The sequence below is a fragment of the Toxotes jaculatrix genome, chromosome 12 (genome assembly GCF_017976425.1).
Source record: "Toxotes jaculatrix isolate fToxJac2 chromosome 12, fToxJac2.pri, whole genome shotgun sequence".
NCBI classification, from domain to species: domain Eukaryota; kingdom Metazoa; phylum Chordata; class Actinopteri; family Toxotidae; genus Toxotes; species Toxotes jaculatrix.
The window spans coordinates 18,433,246-18,455,776 of NC_054405.1; the positions used below are offsets into that span (position 1 = coordinate 18,433,246).

The 22,531-nt window shown below is 40.3% G+C and overlaps 1 protein-coding gene across 1 annotated transcript; it reads right to left on the bottom strand.

Annotated features, from left to right (window-relative positions):
* Positions 1-779: 779 nt before the first annotated feature.
* msx2b (muscle segment homeobox 2b) lies at positions 780-3,454 on the bottom strand. Its single transcript, XM_041052479.1, has 2 exons — positions 2,973-3,454; positions 780-2,456 (listed from the first exon to the last, which is right to left on the bottom strand). Exons 1-2 carry the CDS (start codon positions 3,376-3,378, stop codon positions 2,002-2,004), a joined length of 861 nt encoding a protein of 286 aa, XP_040908413.1. The 5' UTR covers positions 3,379-3,454; the 3' UTR covers positions 780-2,001.
* Between the last annotated feature and the right edge of the window lie 19,077 nt (positions 3,455-22,531).

The following is a 22,531-nucleotide window of genomic DNA, read 5'->3' on the forward strand; positions in this document are numbered from 1 at the left end:
CTCTCTGCCTTGTTCTGATTAAAGGGGAACCTCATAAATACGCTGCTGCTTATAAACGATTTCCTCATCACATCAAAGTCACACGGAAGTTGTAAGCCGCTCTTATAATTGCAACAAAGCACAGGCACCTTTTAACGTCCCCGCACGCCACCAAACTCACCCCGAGGCCCGTTGAAAACTGACTCTAAGCTGCAGTGGTCTGGTAGAATTCTGCTAATTCACACCTTAATCAACAGTTGTCATTAATGTTAAGTTTAATGAAGCAGGAGGAACTTGATTCTGATGAAAATGAGAGCAGAAACAAATAGATGATCCCTCTAACAAGTTTGTTGTTAGTAACCGATCAAGCTAATAATAAATATATGAAAGTACTGCTAATTAACTCCACCTACAAAGAAAACTGAAAGATTGTTATGGAACCAGTTAAATAAACAGTAAATGTTACAGCTTGTTGCTGTTGCGTTTTAGAAACATGAAAATTAAAACAGAAATTAAAAGGACAGACAATAGTTTCAGATTGTTTATCCCCAACTGTCAACCCACCCACCTATTAGAGAGATAAATGCTGTTGTTAGTTCTCACGCTACTGTCGTAACTGTTAGTGAAACTTGAATATGGTCATAAATACTGAGATAATGATTGCCAGAATGACAACAGAATGTATTTCTGTATAAACAAAGCATCATTATAAAAGTGTAGCTCAACTTTGAAAAGAAAAAAAAAAAAAAAGTTTGACCAGTGCGGTAAAACAACAGCTCAGTAATAACGGGAACTATCTGTGAAGTTGGATAATTTATGGATATCATTTATGGTTTGACAAACATTGCCTTGAACTGACCACTGTCTAATGGGAAACACAGACAAGACATTAAACCACACAAACGCACACATATGCACGTTGACATGCACATGCACAAAGGGCTGCTGTCTCTGCACAGGGCTGAACACGAAGAAAAAAAAAATGCAAAACAGCTGCTTGGTTTTAATGGTAAATTACTTAAAATATGACTTTTTTGGAAGGTCTTCAGTGAATGTGGCTGCACATGTTTACATATTGCTCCTTTATTTTCATACATAAAATTAAATGTCATTTATTTAAAGGAAACAGTCTGAAAAGCTTTAATTGTTTTGTTCATTTGAATGGTAAAACTTCGGTGGAAAAACTGCATAGCATAATGTAGGCCCTTTCAAAGGGACGTTCAGGAAGAGGAATAATATAAATACAATTTTGGTCAGACAATTTGTACCATAGTATATCATAAATATACAACATTATTCAAAGAGAATAAATATGTCTACACTCTATAAAGAAACTGATGGGAAGCTGAAAATGTTTTTATTGCCTATGATAGATAAAACATGAACAAAGCTGTAATTGCAATGGTGTAGATTTTTCATTGTGATGAGTAAACTGAAGGTTAAACCTTGCTGTCTTGACGACACCACAAACCTGAATTTTTACAAAAATTTCAAGACACTTTTGTAGGATGGAAATTAAAAGAATGCTTCAGTGATATGTTTTATTTGGCCTGAGTTGCTGAAACACTCATTTACCCATAGACGTCTACAAAGTGTCTTGATATTAAGGCCCTTTTCAACATGAGGCACTGTCTGATGAGTAAAAAGGCGTTGGTGAAAAAGTTGTACTCTATTATTGTGCCCAGTGCAAAAACTTGCCCAGCTCAATTATTGCAATAAACAAGAGAAGACTATAAACAGCTGGACAGTTACACCCCTCCTCACATAGACAAGTCATGTAAACAGGCAGTCCAAAGGGGCAAGTTTTTTTAATATTTTTTTTTTTTTATCCTCACTGTGGGAAAAAAATAGATTTTCTAATTTGACTTGAAGTGCTCGGAAAGTTGATTCAAGCACTCCTTGTGCAGTAGATATAAACACTGATTTTTTTAAATGTCAGCCACACATCCTCTGTGTCCATTTTTGGGAATCCTGGGAAATGTACTGAAACGCATTTCACCAACGTCAAAAAGATTTCCATTTTTATGACAAGTGGTACATGCTGTAGCCCAGAGGACCAGCATACAGTCCTAAAGGTGAAATGGGCAGTATGGGTCTGTGGTGGTGGTGATAGGCAGAGTATGACTGTCCGTACAGTGACATGGTGCCCAGCGACAGCGGTAATGTAAAGCCAGGGTGTAAAGCTCCAGCAGCAGCGGCAGCCACTGCCGCCGTCTTGGCATCAGCAGCCATCTTGAGTTTCTCCAGCTCGGCCTCCTGGAGCCTCTTGGCTTTTGCCCGGCGATTCTGGAACCAGATCTTCACCTGGGTCTCTGTCAGGGTCAAGGAAGAGGAGAACTCGGCACGCTCGGCGATGGACAGGTACTGCTTCTGCCTGAACTTCCTCTCCAGGGCCAGGAGCTGAGACGTGGTGAATGGAGTGCGGGGCTTTCGGTTGGTCTTGTGTTTCCTCAGCTGACAGCCTGGACTGATATGACCTGGTAGAGGGAGCAGTCGAGATTTTAGAACGAGGATTTTATTTTTAAATGTATTCATCTATCTTTCAGAGAATCCTGTTAATCTATTGTGGATTTTGAGTGCCCTTCTTATGGGTCTGTACTGATCAGTTGGCTTTACTTTACACATTTCATTAATAGGCCACCACATATTTAATCCCCACTATAATGAATATCTGACTGATTTAAAGTAATCAGTTCACTTTGCATAGCTCCCTGGCTTGATTGGCTTTTCGCCTTTCCTTTCTTTAACTTTGTTCGACAGGAGACATTATTGCAGCACAGCTTGTGGAGAATCATCTTCTGGTAAACAAAAAAACTTTAAGAGAAGAAAAAAATGAAAAAATGTCCCATGTTCAGCCTTTTTTTATTCGTTCAAACTTAAAGGCCTAGACGTTGTAGACTGCATGATAGTATCTGAGGAAAAAGCCACGCTGATAAAATAATCTAGAAAATCGGACAAGTTTCATAACGCTTAACAGTGTGTGATAAACTTACGCGGCTGTGTGGAAAACGCGCCGTTGGTGACCCAAGGTGCGCAGTCCTCTGACTCTGATGCCTCGGATTTTACCGGCGACGAAGGCGCAGCCGTTATGCTCTTTCGGCTCCCCCCGGGGGGACTGCACGTCTCTCGACTCAGATACAGAGAGTTTAACCCTGTGGGGGACACCGCCACCGAACCTCCCTCCGGTTTACAGCAGGTTGACGCTCCGCTGCGGCCGTCCGTCTTCCTCCCGGACATGAGCGCCTCCACGCTGAACGGGTGATGCCGACGCACCACCGGAGATGTCTTTTCCTCTGCCGTCCCCTCTGCCAAGGCCGCGCGGTTACTGTCCTCCTCGGACGAATTGCACTCCAAGTCCTTAAAAGTCTCCCGAGAAGCCATCTCTCCTCCAGGTCTCATCCGAAAAAAAAAAAAAACTCCAGGCGCACAGAGCGAAAGTTGCAGCCAGGTGAGACTCGCTCCAGCGAGCGCAATGTTGTGGAGCTGTCAAGTAGTATGTGGGAGTATGAAGACGCATCACGTTGACACGGCTCAACTTTGACCAATCACTGCCGCCCATAATGTTTATGAGTGGGCAGATGTTGCCTTCAGGGACAGTCGGAAATAGTAGATGTGTATTTTGTTTTGTAAATCCGACCCTACAAAATGTATTATTATTATTATTATTATTATTATTGTTGTTGTTGTCACTGTTGATACTAATAACATCATTATTATTAATGATATCATTAGTTGGTTCACTAGCACCACTTCAATGTGCATCAGGTCATTCTCATAGGTTTTTCAATTGTCTGATTTAGAAGGTTACATGGCGTACTTGAAAGCAGCAATAGTCCTCAGGGGTCACTGGGTTGGTTCAAGGAGGTGCTCACTCCCCATGCAGGTCAAAATATAAACTAATTTCAAAAGCTTTTAATTCCATCTTTATTTCAACTGAAATAGTAGAATGACTCTTTGAACCACATGTTTCACTTCTCTTACAGCTGTTCTCTGCTAACAGCTGTTCAGTTCTGTAACCATAGCTGTTGTGCAATGAAAATCAAGATGGTGCATTCAGTTCTTTTGGACCCCAAGTTTGAGCTGTTTATGGGCACTGGAAGCAGTATACCTCTAGGAATAAACAGCTCATGTAGAGAAAACATACAACGCAAAATCATCATCTCAGTATAGACCAATAGTCACACTGTCCACTCATGTTAAGTTAGCATTCAGCTAATGTGACTGACCGAGAACAAATGAATCCCCAGCAGTTGTGTGTTAAAATGTAAGTGCCAGGAGCTGGACCAGTGAGGAAGAAATTCAGCTCCGGAATTGTGCGCTGTGACCATCCCACTGGGAGGTGCTCGGGTTGGGTCTGTGACGGTTGATTACATATGTACAGTATATACGACATGGCCAGTGAGCCCAGTCTTGGAACACACACAGCACACGCTCATGCGCACACCAAATGACAGCTACACAGAGAAGGGTGGAAAAGAGACAAACAGGACTCTGTAAAACTTTACAGATTTTTTGACAGATCACCGAGCTCACTGATGTGACAGCCCACCATTTGTCCCGTAGCTAGCTGGAGACCCATAGTTGGTGGTGTGTGACATAATGCCGTAAAGCATTATGCACTTCTTGCTGGAGATCATACCTGTTCAACTCAAGTTAAATAGTCCAAGAGCAGGTATTTGGGGCTTGGCGAGGGAATGAAAGAGGCACCAGTCTCCCTATTAAGTCAATGTACCATCAAAATGGTTTTGAATGTGTTATTTTAAGGAAAAATAGTTGCATAATGTTGACTTTAAATAAATTCAAGGAAATAGGCTGCAACAATAATAGCTATGCCACAAAATTATCACATGTTAAGCTTTGGTAATGGATTAGCTCTAACTCTAACCTCATGAGACTGCATGTGTAAACACGGACCCCATGCGGATAATTATGGAGAATTATACTGGGGTGAAACACTGATCCCTTTTCTTCTTTATCTCTCCTTCTGATTTGTTTGCTGTTCCCTTTATTGGGACTTTCCAATTGTAACTCACAGTGCTGTTGTGTGCTATGTCAGTCCAGCATTAAAAGAAGGATGTCACACTCAAATTACAGAGTATATTACTTCAGTAAATTACAGATTTAGCTTTTAAAATCATCAGCTCGGTCCAGCTGGTGTCTGGACACAAACTAGATGAGACATTCACATGCCTCTCTCCAGTCGTCGGCTCATTCATCTTCTTGTCCTATGATTCAGTCCCATTTTCTACGCACATTAGACATGAAGTAACTCATTGTGATTCTCATGAACTAACTCATTGGGATTTTTCCATGGACAATTTCACGTTATGTCAGATGAAAATGCCCTGAGTCCTGATGGAGAACATTACACTTGTTCCAGCAGTTTATCTGAAGAAACAGTCCTTTGATGATGGTAGAAATATTTTAAGCTGAAAGGATGTTTCACTTATCTTAAGATTTTTTTCCCATGGTAATGCTTGTTTAAGTAATTTCTTATCTGTCACCTAATTGCTCATATTTAACACCCAGAGCATTGCTAATTAGAGCCGTTCTGTTTCTGAATGACAATTAATCACTGTTTCACATCACAAGGTCCAATCCACAGTCATAATCTGCCAGTGTCCACGTGGTAGATGCTGTGAGAGTGTGTGTTTGAAATGCGTGCCTCCTTCATACACAACTTACAGCTGTGCAGAACTATTACAGCCTCCGCTCCCACAAGAATAAGCCGCTATTTGAATCGTTTTTCTTAAACTCACTGAGGGCAAAAGGAATAGTCTCACTTCAGAGAGAAATACAGGCATTCACAACTTTTTCCTTTTCAATATGGCCATTCTTTCAAAAGCAAACACTATATATATTTTTTAAACATCCCTGAGGATAGATTTATACACAGTAAATGCTCAATTTCTTTTTCTGCATTTTTACGTGTAGCCAGCGGGCCTGAGCAGCTATGTCAGACTGTGCAGCAGGACTCATTTCCCAGGAGACTGCTACTGCTGCCTTATTAAAGTGGGGTTATTTCACAGACAATCAGAGGTTTGTGAAGGCGCCAGTGAGCGGCCAGATGAAAGGACTGACTCCTCAGGGGAGAAACTGTTGCCTTTTTTTTTCTTTTGCAGCTCTGTTCAGGATCCCCACCTCCATCCTCCTCCACCCTCTCCACCTCTCTTGCTCTCTCTCGGTCTCTCTCCTTCTCTTTTTCTCTGGCCATGCCCGCACACCCCGCAGGTACCTTGTCACTCATTATTCTCAGAACTCATTCTTGGCTGAGTGTCAGTGGCTTGTTTCCTTCTTTCCTCCCTCCTGTCCTCATCCTTGCACTTTGTTATGCTTGTGAACTTGAGTTGTTCATCTTTATCGACTGCATTTTATTTTTCCATCATTCTTTCTTTGCTTTCTTCTTCCTTCCTGTCTTCTTCCTCTTATAAAATATATATTCCTCTCTCTTATCTTCCTGCTGACCCTCTGTCCCTCCTTCCTTGCATCCTTTCTTTCATTATGCTGTCCTCATTTGGCTCCTTCAGTCTGTCCACCCTGACAGACTGAAGGTGAGAAATCTTTGAAAAAGGTGACATAAAACAGGCAGTGTGATCAAGGCTGGGTCGTATAAGGAAGGACAAATACAATATTATTTTTGGCAAGTGGATCAATCTATAGCAAGATGAAAACTACCAAGGTATTCTAATCACAGAAACTCCTGGCACTCATTTAATTGCATTACTTGGAAGCCACAACTCATCTGGCAACAGAACGAGCTGCAGCCTCTATTGACAGCACATCCATAACAAGGCCCAAAACAAGGCCCAACCCAATAATACATGAAGATATGTAAATAAAATACTGTATAATGCAACCACAGCTTTGTGTGCCCATGGATTCAAAGAGAATTTTGTAAGAGAAGGAGAAGGAGGAATAAAGGAAGGAAGGAAGGAGGAGGAGGAGGGGTAAAAATGAGAGGGGTGCTCTCCTGGGTGTAGCAAAATTACCCACACATCCCACTTCCTTCTTTCCATAATATCATTTAAGCCTGATAATAGCGAAAGCAATTTGTCTGAGCATGTTTGTGTGTGTGTGTGTGTGTACTGTGTAGATGTCCGTACAGTATGTGTCAGTGTGTGTGTGTGTGACACAGACAAGCTTGAGAAGCCTCTGGTTGTGTGGGTCGGGCACACCTCAGAGCATTGTAATTACAGCAGAAGCTTTGAAGTGGTGGAATGTTTGGTTGGGATAATCAGCAGGCAGGGCTGCACTCACACACTATTTACATTCCCATTAAAACATTCATTCATGCCATCACACCAGCAAATGTTACTGTCTATAATGATACTTATTTGTACAAAGTTGAAGAAGTAACATGTTAAAATGTAAAATGTGATGGGTTACATTACTAAGATGAGTGACTTTGCAGTACTCGTACGATATGTAAATTTGTGTAATCCTATCCAGTGTTTGTTGGCAGTTCCTCTTGAAGTTTGCTGCTTTTATTATGCTGAACTTTTTCTTAGCTTAAGTCAGGGAAGCTGTCAAGATGAAGAAAATCCGAGCAGCTGGCTTGTTACTGGAGGTAAAAAATAAATAAATAAATAAACTCATCCACTGTTTATAAGGCATTAAACAGTGCACAGAGGAGATGTGACAAGACATGAGAGAGAGAGAGAGAGAGAGAGAGAGAGAAGGACGTGGTCCAGGAATGTTGTGATTACATGGCTTATCTGAAGCAAGGGTGTTTTGTGTTTTAAAGATCTGAATGTCCTCTGAGTCAAATTTGTGATTATGGCCTATTGAAATAACATTTACTTGACATTGTTGGCGTCTGAGATGTGTAGGTTGTGATATTAAGTTGTACATCATATCTCTCACCTACACGCATCCAGACACTCATGCATATACATGGACATGCTGTAGAAAAAAAACACACATGCTGCATGACACTGTACACAGAGCTAAGTCACAGTTCTTCCCAGTAATACTAGTAACTTGTCAAACCAGTGGGACATGCTTTAAGTATTAACTGACATACACACATGCACGCTCAATACAATCACATTGTTTTGACATGGATCCAAATTACCTTAGTACTGTCACCCACCCCTCCCTCTCTCTCTCGCTCTGAGCTTGCCAAACCCTCAGAGCCTCCGCCTGTAATGCACCTAAATGACTACCTTGAATGCTACAATGGCGCCAGGGCCAATTAGCTGTTAACACTGGAGACAGATCCATTCAGAAGCCAGAGAATGAGACCTCCTGTAACGTGAAAGATTGATGCCCACTTTGCTAATGACAAGAGAAGGAGGCAATCTGTTGCTTGAGTCAGCCGCGGGCTATGTTACAGGATAGTCAGCTGATTACTGTGACCCTGCAGGGGAGGGCTCCTGAGAAAATTGGCAGTGGAGAGTAAGGCACTGCAGGGGTTGCATGGAGGACATCAAACCACACATATACACATACCTACACACAGCTATATATACGTGTACATTTGTAAGAAGTGTTGGGCAATATGATGATGATGATGATGATATATATATATCCTGTACATTGCAGATTTCATACAGCACTACATCACAACTACACAGCGATGTCAGCTGGTGCAAGTCGATGCCCGAGAGCATGCTGCTGCATGCATGCGGACGTGCATGTATCCCCAGTGCGCTCACTCGTGGCGAGAAACGTGTTGCGAATTTCGCTTCATGCCAGGAGGAATGTATCAGTTCCTGTCTCTGTCCCACCGTATGTAACAAACTGTTCTTTTGAAGGTGATAATTGCTTGGGTAATCTCCAACTGCAATTATGTATTTGGAACAGTTCTCTGCTCTTTGATGAAGTTTTGAACACTTTGCCTGTGTATTTATCTGCTAATTTAGGCTCATAGCTTCACCTCACCATAACCCGTCATTATCAGGCCTTTCTTTCAATTCATGACTAAAATACTGCACCTTGAAGGGTTTTGGAAAGTTGGGTGCAGTCAACCTCAGGCACCTCTTAAACGTTCTTGCACCTTGTACTAATGTTCAAGTACATTCTTTCCCCATGCAGTTCACCTCTAATATCATTAGCTCTATTGTAACTGTAACTTTAACTCTCTTGTAGGGCAAAAAGTACAGTATAGGCGGGAAGAGTTAGCTCTGTAGACTGAAACTCACCTTGATTACTCATCAAGCAGCATTACAGGAATCTGTTCTTATGAAATGCAATGTTAAAAAAAAAAAAAAAAAAAGGATTGTTTAGGCTGAGGTGTTCCGGGAGTTGAAATCAAGTAACTTCAGCAGACTTTACATTTAGGTTTTTGAAATTGACCGTGGAGTTCCATCAGAATCAGAGACTGGGAGCATCATCAGACTTTTACTGTATGACTCACTGTGCCTCACAGGCCTCATGACTTCAGCTTCCGTGTCAAACTCTGAACGTCCGCAGAGAGCGAGAGGGACTAGCCAAGGGCCATCTGTTCTTCTCACAACCATGTAGATTCCCTTTGACACTCTATATCTTAATCAGTTCTGACAGGTAGGATTTATGATGAGGCCGCCATGTAAATCACAAGGAGGCTTGTTATTATGGAGAGGCTCTGAAATGGTATAATTGTTTTTAAGTGGCGCTGGAAGGGCGAGTGAATATTTATTCGTGTGTGTGTGTGTGTTGCATGTGATCGTGTGAACATGCACAGAATTCTGGGAAGTTTTCCAGAGATTGGGGAAATCCACCTTCCACACAACAAACAACTTAACCCACAAAAACAAATCTCCTTAAAAGAAATTTTTGTCTCATTACAGCAAATAACATTTCATGGTAGAAAAAGCCACAACTTTCCCAGCTATTATGTCTGTGTTACACGCACTCCTGGGGTTATATGAGAGTGAAATGTGCTTACACACAGGAACAGAAGTGAGACAAATATAGTTTATCTGTCCAACAACAATAAAGACTCCTTTGGCTAATGTGACTAGTACCAAAAAAGTATCCTCAGTAATAGTGTTTCATTTTACATGCAAAACCATGTGAAATGTTTTTTGACCCCTTTCGTTTATAGCTTGTTGCTAGAAGTCAGGTTCATCTGCATTAACCCAAAAACTTAAGATTTCTCTTTCATGAACTTTTAAAACTTCTCTATAATTAACAATAGCTTCTTAGCTTTTGTCCTTCATCTTTTTCTTTAATGTATCCTGCCAGCTTTTTAAGATTTACGGTGCAGCATTAAAGGTCCACCCTTCTTTACCAAGATTCATGTTTCAGTCTGTATGTGCATTTGTGTTTAACTACCTTGAGATGAAATCAGTATGTGCAGCCTTGCCATCGGTGTGCAGTGAGAGCTTCTTTTATAGAGTCATAAAGAACAAAGCACTTAACTGAATAAACAAATCAGCCACTCTGCCAAAACAAGGAAGAGGGAACTTCAAAGCTGGTCGTAACTGTTTTAAAGGTCAGCAGTTTGGAAAGGACAGGCTGGCTTACTGACTCATTGGTTGGTTGGCTCGTGGTTTTTCTGTGTAAGATGGCTAAGTAGGTGACTGGGTAACCTCTGGGCTGACTGACTAACTGAGCAGCTGATCGTCTGAATCACTGGAAGGCTCGGTTATTGTCTGTCCAGCCAGAATGACAGACTGTCCTGTCGGCCATGTGACTGCAGAGACATGAAATGAAGTGCAAACAAAAAGTATGACCTGACACCAAAGTGGATCAGGATTCTCTTAATTAATGAAATCCTTCCTTTCTGGCTGCATGTGTGCTTGTGTGTGCTTGTGTGCGCTGCAGCAGAATGAAGACTCACTGCTGTTTAATGAGGAAAAAAGACGCCAGTCACAGTAGGACCAAGGACAGAGCTGGGATACCATAGTGAATCCAGAGCACACAAACACAGCACCACACTGATCTTTGCTCTAACCCTGCAGAGCGAGAACCGCCACCGGGGTCCTTTGCGGTGACCCTTTCCTCACTTACATGGTCAAAGGTTACAAACCTCTGCATGCACCCTTTGAAATGGAGCAACAGGGGCTTGCTGTTGGACTGACTGGCAGGATGGCAATTACCAAGATGCAAGTCCAATTTATCTGCCTCACCCTTACAGCCATAACACAGGGGGAGAAGTGAAAAACAGAGAAAGCAGCTTAACAGAAAGTGTAAATAGATAGAGTGGCTGGCCTTGCCTTGACCCCCCTACAGCGTAAAATTGAAAAGAGCTTGGTAAGTTTAAGCTTACTTTTCGCAATTTAGAAATAATGCTGTTGCTGGACTTTTGGCAAAAACATTTCACTATAATGACTTTCAATATAGATGAAGGCTTGATTACTTGCTTTTGTGAATTCACATGTATTCCATTCCAAATTTCTTGCTCTGTTACACATTTACATCTACATTTTCATTCTCTCAGTATGGATTTCCACTGTAAGGAATAAGCCTTGGTGATGCAATGAAGTGTGTTTTTGTTCATACTAAGTTCTATCATGTGTTTTGGCTCCATCACAGAATGGAAACAACCAGTTCCAACCCTGTCCATCATCTTCTATAGTGGGCGATCATCCCATCTCATAATGGGCATTAAAGAGGTGCTGTGCAGTGTAACAGGTTGTTGCTGTGGAAGCCAGTGTTGTGAGTGATTCTTTTGTTGCTATGTTTGGTTTTGGATTAATTGACCAGGAAAAAAAAAATCTGCATGGTCTGAAATTAAACTAGTAAGATGTTGGGAAAGCTGAGATTTTGACTGTGGATACTGCTAGAATGGATAGCGTTAGTGAAAGCAACACAGATATCATATGATCAGACGGGCTGTAAACAAACACAGAGCAACCTGCAGTACTTATCTACACCAAATTATGTTTTGTGGAAGTGAAAACAAAAGTCACCGCACCAAAAATGTCTACCAAGCTTTCTATATTTGCGTGTGCATGCAAAGTTGAACCAGGCAATAGTTTCTCACATAATTGATTACAAGAGATAGTTTGGGAAAAAACAATTTTAAAGCTGTTATAATCAATATTTTTGTATTAGAAATACTTTAAATGTCTACATACATGTGAAAAGGGGTCATATATAGGAATGCAGTCACATATTATTTTCAGATGACTCTCAGTTCCTCTTTGCTCGAAGTGATGTTTCAGCATCTTTTACTCAGTGTTTTCATGTTCCTTTCCGTGACTTCATTGTTGGCCTCCATTCCCATCACTCACATCAGTGTCGTTTCCAGACACAGTAAAGCTCAGCAGAGCTGGTGGAGCCCAAAAACAGAGCTAAAACAGGGGTGAATATTAAAGTTAGATACACCAGAAAGACAACTCAAAATGAATGCTAACTCCATATCTGTTGGATGTATATAGAATAGTAATACACCAGCGTTGTGTTTACAGCTTGTTTCCACTGCCACCAAGTGGCAGGAAAATCACTTAATGTAGATTTAAAAACAGGAGACCAGCCAACTTCTCTATTAATGTCATAGTTATGATATGATTTTCTTTCTCTCACTCCCTCTCCCTTACTTCTCCTATGTTGGTGCCCCCTCCAAGCCTTTTAAGTTGGGCTGTCTGCTGATCTGTAGATAATTGTTGACCGCAGTACTAGCCAGGAAATGGCATGATCAACTCCAGATGATGAGACAAGCGCAAGGAGAGAGCAAATAAGAAAGACACAGACAAATAGAGAGAAAGAGAGAGAAGTGGGGTCATACTGAAAAAGGAAGAGGGTTACAGATATACCAGTCATGCAATTTACACACTAAATGTGTCAGTTAGTTCATTCTTGTTCACATAATGTAACATTAGCTCCTCCTTCTGTTTTGATTATAGTAAGATTAGGTTAATGTGTTGTTAATTGCTCCTTAATACAAAGGTGTTTGCGCTGCACTTCAGTTTATTCCTTCTAATTGAACGGCAGTTACTCACAATTGAACAGTACTTGAGTAGCACTTAAATCTTATTTGCTTGTAATTTCCCCTGTGGCTGTGTTTTAGTCTGATGACTACATCTGCTTGCTTGATCCAGAGTTTGGAGAAGTGAGTGACATTGTTTGCCTTTGGAGTAATGGCTGTCATTATGGTGAATTACTACTCTACCCAAACACAACTGATTCTCTAAAACCATCCCACAGCGCTCTGTCTCTATCTTACTCTCTGGTGCTGGTGCCTTGTTACAATCAATTAAGCTGATTACAAGCACTATCTTCACCACTTCAAAGGAGGGCCATTACAGTGGGTCAGACTAACTGTCTCTTTACTGCACTGCCCTGTTGTTTGTCTCTGAGAAAGAAACCTTAGATATGTTGCCCTTTAACATTTGAGGTGCTGAAATCTGTTGATGTAGCAAAGAAAAAGAAATGCTGGAATCAGACCAGTGTTTTCATGGTGACTGAAGGATAAATGACAAGTAATGAGCTGAAGACAATTGGTGTCGTCTGTCCTCTTTCAAGTTAAAGGTTGACTCCTCATCAGGTCAGACAACAGGTCAAACAATAAATGGAGGGACACAGAGAGAGGGAGCGAGACACCAAGTCTAGACAGCGTATTTAGGGACCCTCCCTGATTGCTTTGTTCTGCACCATGTCTACAGGTAATTACCTCAACAAACTACTGGGAGCCCTGTCAAATCTGAAGCAAGTGAGGGGTGAAATAGATGAAAAAGTAAATGAAGTACAAAAAAAAAACAATAGATGAATGTGTCGATGCACACACGTGTTTGTGTGTGCCAGTGAGCAGACGTTCATGGATGAATGATGAATGATGATGCTTGGGTTGAATTGAAATAGCAAGTGAAAATGTTCAACAGCAGCCAAGTCACATTAAATAAGCCCATGATGACACATTTATTGTGGTACATAAGAAATTAAATACAATTAAAAACCATGAAAAAAACTAAACTAAAAACCTAAACAAAGCGCCAACTTGGAATCTGACTAAAACTTGAATCTAATTGTTAGTGCAAGTATATTATATTTTAATATCATGCATTAGTCCTGTAAGGGAATATGACTTGCCAGTTCTTTGTCGTTAAGTTTTCAGTTTCAGTTGTGTCCATAATATTTATTGGTTTGTGTGTGTGTGTGTGTGTGTGTGTGTGTGTGTGTGTGTGTGTGTGTGTGTGTGTGTGTGTGTGTGTGTGTGTGTGTGTGTGTGTGCGCGTGGCTAATTACTCAGCAGCAAAGTAATGTGTGACTCATTACACTTCTTTGGTTTCGCAGCTCAGCTCTGTCAAAGGTGCCTTTAAACTGCTCCAAAACCTGTACACCCACATAACATTGTGGTTTAACAATCAGCAATTTCAGGCCTGCCAACTTTTGACTTCAGCTTGGAGTGAGATTTGTTCCCCTAACAGACAGCTCAAAATTATTTCTGAACTACAAGCAAAATTGATTTGTAATTGTCCACTACAAAAATGTGGACATGCTTGATGATGTGTTGATGATATATCAAGGTCTCTTTCTTTAGAACACAAATACCAGCTAACAATATCTGCATGTCCAGATGTTTGATATGGTACTGAATGTTTTATCATGCTTTTACCATAAAACAATGAAAATTAGTGCTGCAGTAACTTTGCTAACCTTGCTCTGCGTAGGCAATGTCAGCGACTTTGCACCAACGGATCCTGATAAACAAATTCATAAATTTCGGAAAAAATGACCAGTGTACATTGTATTCGTTCCTCTGTCCTGACACTTCTTCAGGTTTAATGGCAGATAAGGCCACCCACCCACACCCAAAATCATCAAAATACAATCATTCGATATGATCGGTCTGTCTCTCTCCGACCTTGCTCCATTCATTTCGAGAAAGCCGAAACAAAACGTTAGCATGAACAAAGGCATGTGTGAGCATGAGATTGTGAGATCTGTGTCAGTTGCGTGAGTCTCACGCTCCATGCGTGAGAGTTGGCAACCCTGCAATTTACACGGATTAACTTGCCATCTGGCAGCCATCTTGGCCGCTGCGGCTACACGTAGCTCTCCAGAATCCCAAACTCACATTATTTGCAATGTTCATGGACCTTCCAACTCTAAGTACAACTATGCGATTCCTGAATATGGGTTTACCTGCAGCTAACGTTAGCAAGCCAGCTTTTCAATACATAGAGCGCTTCTCTATCACACACACCCACAGTCATGCAGTGATCACACATCGGGGGCAATTTGGGGTTCATTATCTTATCCAAGGACACTTTGACGGGCTGAAAGAGCTTCAGACCAAATCACCAACCTTCCGATTAGTGGACGACTGAGCCACAGCTGCCCAATCATAACTGCATTAATACATCTTACTAGTGGAGTGCTACAACTACAAGTAAAGGGTTTTAAAATGCAGCCTTTATTGTCTTAAAGTGAACACTTTCTTTTTATATCTTTCACAAATTGTTGGATTTGCTGATTCACCCATGTGGAAATCTTGTTAGCTTATGCATCCGTCATGGCTGCATGTTCAAAGTCTTCACAGTGTGAGGACAGAGCTGGAAATAACCTTTAATAAAACGTTAGGCGCCAGTTGAAGCTTTATCTTAATTGTATGTAAAACAGCCATGCCCTGCCTCATCTTGTAAAGATGGACTGATAGTGATGAGCTGGGTTTGAAATGTGTAATTTTACACACGCCACGAATATGTGACTTTGTGTTGTGCTTTGTGTGAGTTAAAACAGCATCTGCATAAAGTACCTACCTTTTTGGGTATGTTTATGTACATTGTCTAATTTATGTTGATTGATTGATTGAATTTATTGAATAATTTAAAATACGGTTGCATACATACAGTAGATACATACCTTTGCACTCTTAATGGCTTATTTGTGGTTCTCCAACATCCAGATGAGGAAAAACAAGAAAAAAAAAAACTTTTATTTTGAAAACATTAATATGATGGTACTTACTGTGCTGTATTTACTGATATAGATATGATGAATTATGGTCAGTCACACATTGAAAAAGCTGATTTCAGTTTTTGTTTTTTTTTAAGATTTTGATCTTCTCTTATAACTTTCCTTCATTTGTTCACACTTGACCTTGTGTCAAAGTCCTATGTGGAAAATAATATGTGCTCTTCATGACCTGCCAGTGAAAATACAGGTAAAGTCACTGGTTAAACACAGAGTGATGGTTATCTGTGATCAGCTCTTTCTGTGCTGATTATAGAGGGCTTTCGCTTAACTCTCTTGGGTTTCTTTCTTGGTGCCATATGGGCTTGAGATGCAACAGAGTCTTTACATGATAAAAGATAACCAGGCAAGATTTGCATCTGCGTCTGTGATGCAGACAACTTATAACCATACTTATCACAAAAGAGACTGTTGCCTTTTCATTATCCTCATCTTTTCTTTGGTGTTGGTAGAAAAAAATGCATTTTGGTGGTTTAAGATGTAATCCATTCTCACAGGATTGTTCCCTTTTCACTGCTTTTGATATGCAGTCTCAAAGACACTTGCACACAAATCATACACTCACTGATGAAGGACAGATCATTTACTGCAGAAGGTGCCAAACGTCAAGTCTGGGCTTCAACTGTCTTTGTTACAACTGCAAAGATCGTGTCAGTTTGCCTGCAGACACATATTGATCACATCGCATATCAGTGTAAATATCAACTCCATAAATCAACAGAGTTAATTAAAAACCACTGCAGTGATGACAAGGAGCGTCACTGATTGTTTCTATCTTTAATTTATCAGTTGAAAAACATCTTAGAATCTGGATCATGGCTTGGGTAAATACTCACTTGGGATTGGTTCTTTTAGGAGTCAAGGTTTTTGCGGCAGGGATATCAAGACCTGTAGTACGTCATACAGTAACTTCCAGTAGTCTGCAGGTTCCAGAGGCTTCCCAGACATTGTTAGCTCTATCCTTAAGCTTAAAGCAAAAGAGAAACAGCAACTGAAGTGTCACTGAGCAAGGTATTTTATATGTATGTTTGTGTGGAAGTTTGGCCTGTAGCACTGCTTAAACAGGAAATTTTCCTTTTTTTCTCTTTTTTTCTTTTTTTTTTTTTTTTTTTTTGTAAAGCACATGTTTTGATTGAGGAAAAAACCAAATTTTAAATCTTGGCCAAACTGTCTGAAGTGGAGTGACTCCCTCATTTTTGTGTTTCTCCCTCTCATTTGCTTTGCCACTCTAAACCCCTCCGCAACCCCGGTCCCCACCCCTCACTGCCTTTTCACGCACACTCACTAAGCAATATTGCTTTGTCAGGCAACATTTAGAAGATTAACCTCGAAATTGCCATAGGGCATCCCAACTCTCCTCCACCCTCAGCTGCTTCCCCCTCCTTTCTCAGTGTTTCCCTCCCTGCAGCTCACTCTCTGTGAGTACTTGCGCAACAAGTGGCGCCGCTGTAGAGCCCCCTGGGTATTAGAGGGTTGAGTGGCGTCCCAGAGAGCCGTAATTACACCACCACTCAGGTGATTTAAGGGTCCGGGAACATGCTTACCCATGCATGGCACTAAAAAATCCCATTTTACACCAAAACCTACCCGCGTTCTGTGTCTCAGGCGCATTATTTTTTCTCACATGGTGTAACACTTATTATTCTTTTTTTGTTTTGTTTTTGTCAATTCTCTGGGCACAATATTATGCAATATAGGTTAGAATCTTCTATCTACCGATGTGTTCAGAAAACCATCAACAACAGCTAGTTACCTCAAGCCTCAGCTGTTCGGTTCCCTTCAAGAGTGAGCTCAGCTTTGTGATTACTTTTACAGCTTTATTTTTGTCACCAGTTCTGTTTAGTGGGTATTATTTGAAAACAAATAATAATCACATAGAAGCGTTAGGACCTGACAGGCTATAATTCAAGAGAAAGGGTTGATAATTTGCTTTGGTTGACTCTCCGCCCCCTTCAGACATCATGGGGACGATAGGGAATGTTTCTCTTTTAACAAGGTCAGGACTAATGCTGGTTAATGGGAAGGGGATGTTCCTCTGCCCCCGTACTCCTCAGCTCTCACCTCTCTCTAGCTCTCTCTCTTATCTTCTCCCCATCTTGGTTTAACAAGTTGTTGTGACTCAGAGGTCACTGAGAAGTATAAGAAATTCATTGGTTTTCCCCGGTTTCCCCATGGGAATCATTAAAGTTGCATTGAATCTCTGTCTCTCTGTCTCTGCAGTCGCTATGAAGCTATCTGTATGTAGTATGCCAGTGTGCACCAACATTATGCTCAGAGGTGCATGCAAAAAAAGGTTTAAGACTTTGCTCTACACAAGCAGTTGTATATCTGACAAAGAATCCATGAAGTAAACTTTCTGCTGTCTCGAGCCATAAAACAACAAGTGTCATGGGAAAACATGCATGTGCTAATGTTGGTGAAAGCAGTGAATCTATTAATCTCTGTTTAAATCATTGTCGCACAGCCTTGGTGGTATTATAGCTCTAGGGATCTAAAGTTTAAAAAAATATCTTCAGTAATTCAGTATCTGTATATGTAACATTTGTTACAGCATTTATTAATTTAAAAGGAGAAACAAAAATAAGTGACAGGGGAAAAGGGAGAAAAAGCTTGAAAGACAAGTATTAGTACAAAGAGAGATTATAAATAGTTTCCTTTCACTCAACTATTTCTCAGCATTAGCAAATGAGGTATTAGAGTTTCCTTTCTTCTTGTTAAGATTTTGTTTCTGGCAGCACTGGTTAAAGAACTTGTGCCTTTTCACATGTAATCCCTGCAATTAAGACTGTAGGTGTGGCTCCATTACCTCAGCAGGATTAGTAATGACCCAGGAGAGAATATAATTGCTTCTTAATTTGAAGCTGTGAAGTGCATGAAATACCTGAGGCTCAGCCTGCCGTCTCAGCAGTGGTTAGTTCATGGATTAGCTGCTTTTTTTTCTCTTTCTCTCTCTTGCACTTTTTCAAACCAGGACCTTTACAGTTCTTGTGTTGTGCAGTTTGCATGATCTGTTACTCTGCTCCAAAAGGTAGTAATGTATAAAAACAGGAAAAAAAGCATGGCGATGTGTTTAGATAGCTATTTTTCTTTTTTCCTGCTTGTAGGTTACACATGCAATGTTTGATCAAGTATCTACTGATGCACAGGAAAATATATATACTGTAGATACAGTACATATTTAGTTATATACATATTAGGGATGGGTGATCAATTTCTGTCAACGCATGTTTGTGCCATGTAGACCTGATACCATTTAACGTCACCTCAGGCTATTATGTAAGAAAAAACATGTGAGAAACATGAACATTCTTTGCATGTGTATAAATGACACTGTTGTCACAGCCAGCAGGTGAGACAGTAACACCCTTCATTATTCAAGCCTGACATCTGTCCAAGTTGACTAATACCATATAATGACAAGGCCTTTGACCAGCCATAATGGTCTTTTTCAAGTCCTATCTTTTGTCCTCAGAGAGACATTTCCCAAGTGTCCATTAGTGACAATACAACAATTGTAACTGACACCTCACTGCTCAACACTCACTTACCATTAGACACCTACAGGAATCTAACATGGTAGTCTCAAGTTAGATTTAGACAAAAGAAAAAAAAAAAAAGAAATGAAATTGAAAGGACAAGGAAATGGGATTTTTACCCAGAGCTTAAATAAATAAACTTAATTCCCACAGCTAATTCAAATAGAGCAGCCTGACTATGTGGATTTACATCATGGTCACACTGTGTGATGTTGTCTCAACCATGCAAAATGGTTCAATGGTTGAGAAGGTTCAGCGTTATCAAGTCTAGCCTTGTGATACACATACACTCTGTTGATCCTTTTAGCTACACAATTAAGTTGTATTATCTTTTAAGAGACAGATCTTTGTCATCTTAAAGTTATCAAGCCTTCTTTATGGTGTTTGGATTTAGATTGCCTTTACGCACGTGAAGGATTCACGGGAAATGATGTGTGCCTGTAATCCTGTAACTGTTTGTAATTTTATCTTATTGATTTTAGCGTCACTGTTTGCTGTTCACATTAAGTTACTGCAAATACAAACTCAACGTTTGCTACTGCTGCTGCTTCCCATTAAAAGCATTCAACTGGTGAAGCACAGAGTGACTTTTGTTGTGAAGCCGCTCACAGCAAACACAATGTATGAAGCAATTCTTCATCCAAAATGCATCTAAATCACAAGACATGTCACATTTAGCACTGTTTCTTCAGCAGATCAGTGTTAAATATTTCAGAAAGTAATGACTAATGAGCTTGTTTGGCTGCACTTTAACCACAAGTTGCTCTTCAGCTTTATTTCTGACAAAGCAGCTGGTCAAGAAGTGTTTGATTTTGTATTAAATCACACTTCCTGTCATCACCAGTAACTACAGCTGTCGCCAAACCATTCAAGACTCCAGTGGGTTACGACTTTAAGTAGCACTCACTTGGTGGTCTTTGGATGTTGTAATGTCCAAGAAATTTCTTACAACTACAAATGAGAATCTCTTCGAGACCAAGACTAAATAAATGTATCAAGTGCTTTGCTAAATTTCCATGTAATATTTCTTTTATATTATGTTCTGATGTTTTCTTCCATTTTTTAAAGTGAAAGCTGCTCTGTGTGTCTATTGGTGGTCTGTGAACCACCACCTTTGATGTATTGATGATTTGTTGGTCAAAGCCAATCTAAAACTTCTATTGAGACCTTTACATGAGCTGAGAGATGGATCTAGTTTCACTTCTCAGGCACAGAAACAGGCATAAAGACAAACTGCTGCATTAAAAAAAAAAAAACAGGAATAATTTCTCAGTCCTCATCCTGTGACCTGTATTGTTTGCGTGAGAATTAGGCACCAGTGTTCTGATTGAAGGAGCAGTAGAAAAAGAAAAGAGGTTGACAAGCAACAGGATGTCAATTACACAGCAGCAGTGAAATCCACACTTCGTGTCGGCTTAAAGCGGTGAACTGTCAACAGAGAGGAATGCCAGGCAGCCGTACAGGAGGCTGTCTGTGTGTGTGTGTGTGTGTGTGCGCGCATGTATACACTTTGTAACTGTAATTGGAAACATTCATTCATCCATGCACACACACACACACACACACACACACACACACTGCACAAACAAATTCTCACACATACACACAGACGACTCCTCTGACAGTAAATTAATGGAATAAGAAGTTGCGATCACATTTTCCAATACTCAGGAACAGATGCAATTATCACGTTTTCTGCTTTGCTGTTACCTGTCTTTGCCATTATAGACGGCTGACAGACATTGTTATGCACACTGGTGTGTGTTTGTATAGTCTTCAGACAAAAGCCTACAAACATCAGCATTTAGTTACTGAGGTGTCTCTGTTGCATTGATTTCCTTGTCTCCTTTAAAATGGACCCCTAAGTTAACAAGAGGTCTGTACCAAACCAAACTCCTCTGTGGCGATCAATACAGAGAACAAAATAAAATTGTTGAAGGGTTAGAATATGAGACAGTTTATCAATTTGTGGATCTGTACCGCTGCTGTAAAGTTTGGGGGCTGTGATCAGAGGTCTGGATTTAGCCACTGGAGACCATGAATGTCTGTTCGTGTCCAGTTCATCTGACACTTGACCACGAGACATTGCCACTTGCTGCTAGCATGGCTAAAAATGGTGTCTATACTTACTGTGCTCATTGATTTTTCAACATACATAACGATATCTTCAACCTAGACCAACAGATACAATTATATAGAGACACAATACACAGTAGAACCAAATACATAAAACTGGGAAAAGAAAGAAAAACACTTTGCATTTCATTGTATATAAATACATCTGTTTATATAGATATACACACAGAGTTGTGCATATGATATACATGCTATACCTGTCTCTTTATATAATCCAAGACATGCTGTCATGTCATGCTGAAGAATGAACTTGGGGCCGATCAGACGCCTCCATGATGGTAGTGTGTGATGGATTAGTATCTAGCAATCTAAAGGACCTTACAGTATTACAATAAGTACAAAATTCAGTTTCTAATATCCTCTATCAGTGTCCAGGATCCATCCACACCTCGCAGTTTTTATCTTATTTTTTCACTTATAGTGGAGATACCACTTCTTATAATAAAATAAATAAATAAATAACTTTATATAACCAGGAAATGTGCCACACAGAGATTAATCTCTTTTACAGGAGTGTCTTGGCTAAGATAGCAGTCAATACACCATTTTCAAGGAATGTAGAGTCCGATACACAAAAGACCAAATTCTTAGAAATAAGTTGAAAAGCACTTATTGACCTTACTTGCTACTTTATTCTTTATATTCACTTTACCACATGTTTCTTGAATAGGCGATTATAACTTCAAGGAACATTTAAAAAAGGAACTAAGTCAAAGAACAAATTAAAGAAGCTGAAAAAGACGTTTATGATTGAGTCTCATTTACAAATATTTAAACGAGCTGATAACACTTAGTAGCAGGAGATGAATACAGTGAGACTATGCTGCTCAACTTCTCAGTCAGACGTTCTGTCTTGCCCATCTGCTGCCTAGCAGAGTGTAATCTACCAGAGCAATTTTATTAGTCTCTAAACGAAGAACCGCTTTGATTAATGACAGAAGCCCCCAGGTCTCCACGTTGCTCTACTAGGTTTTAAGTCACACTCCAACTGTTGACACCCAGAACTGTAAAAGGATGAGTCAAGTAGCACAATGAGC

What these genes read in the sequence shown, in the direction of transcription:
- msx2b (XM_041052479.1), bottom strand. Translation starts at nt 3,378, where the DNA reads ATGAGACCTGGAGGAGAGATGGCTTCTCGGGAGACTTTTAAGGACTTG. An exon ending in CGCGTTTTCCACACAGCCGC is followed by an intron (nt 2,457 to 2,972) that starts GTAAGTTTATCA and finishes TCCCTCTACCAG; the next exon opens with GTCATATCAGTCCAGGCTGT.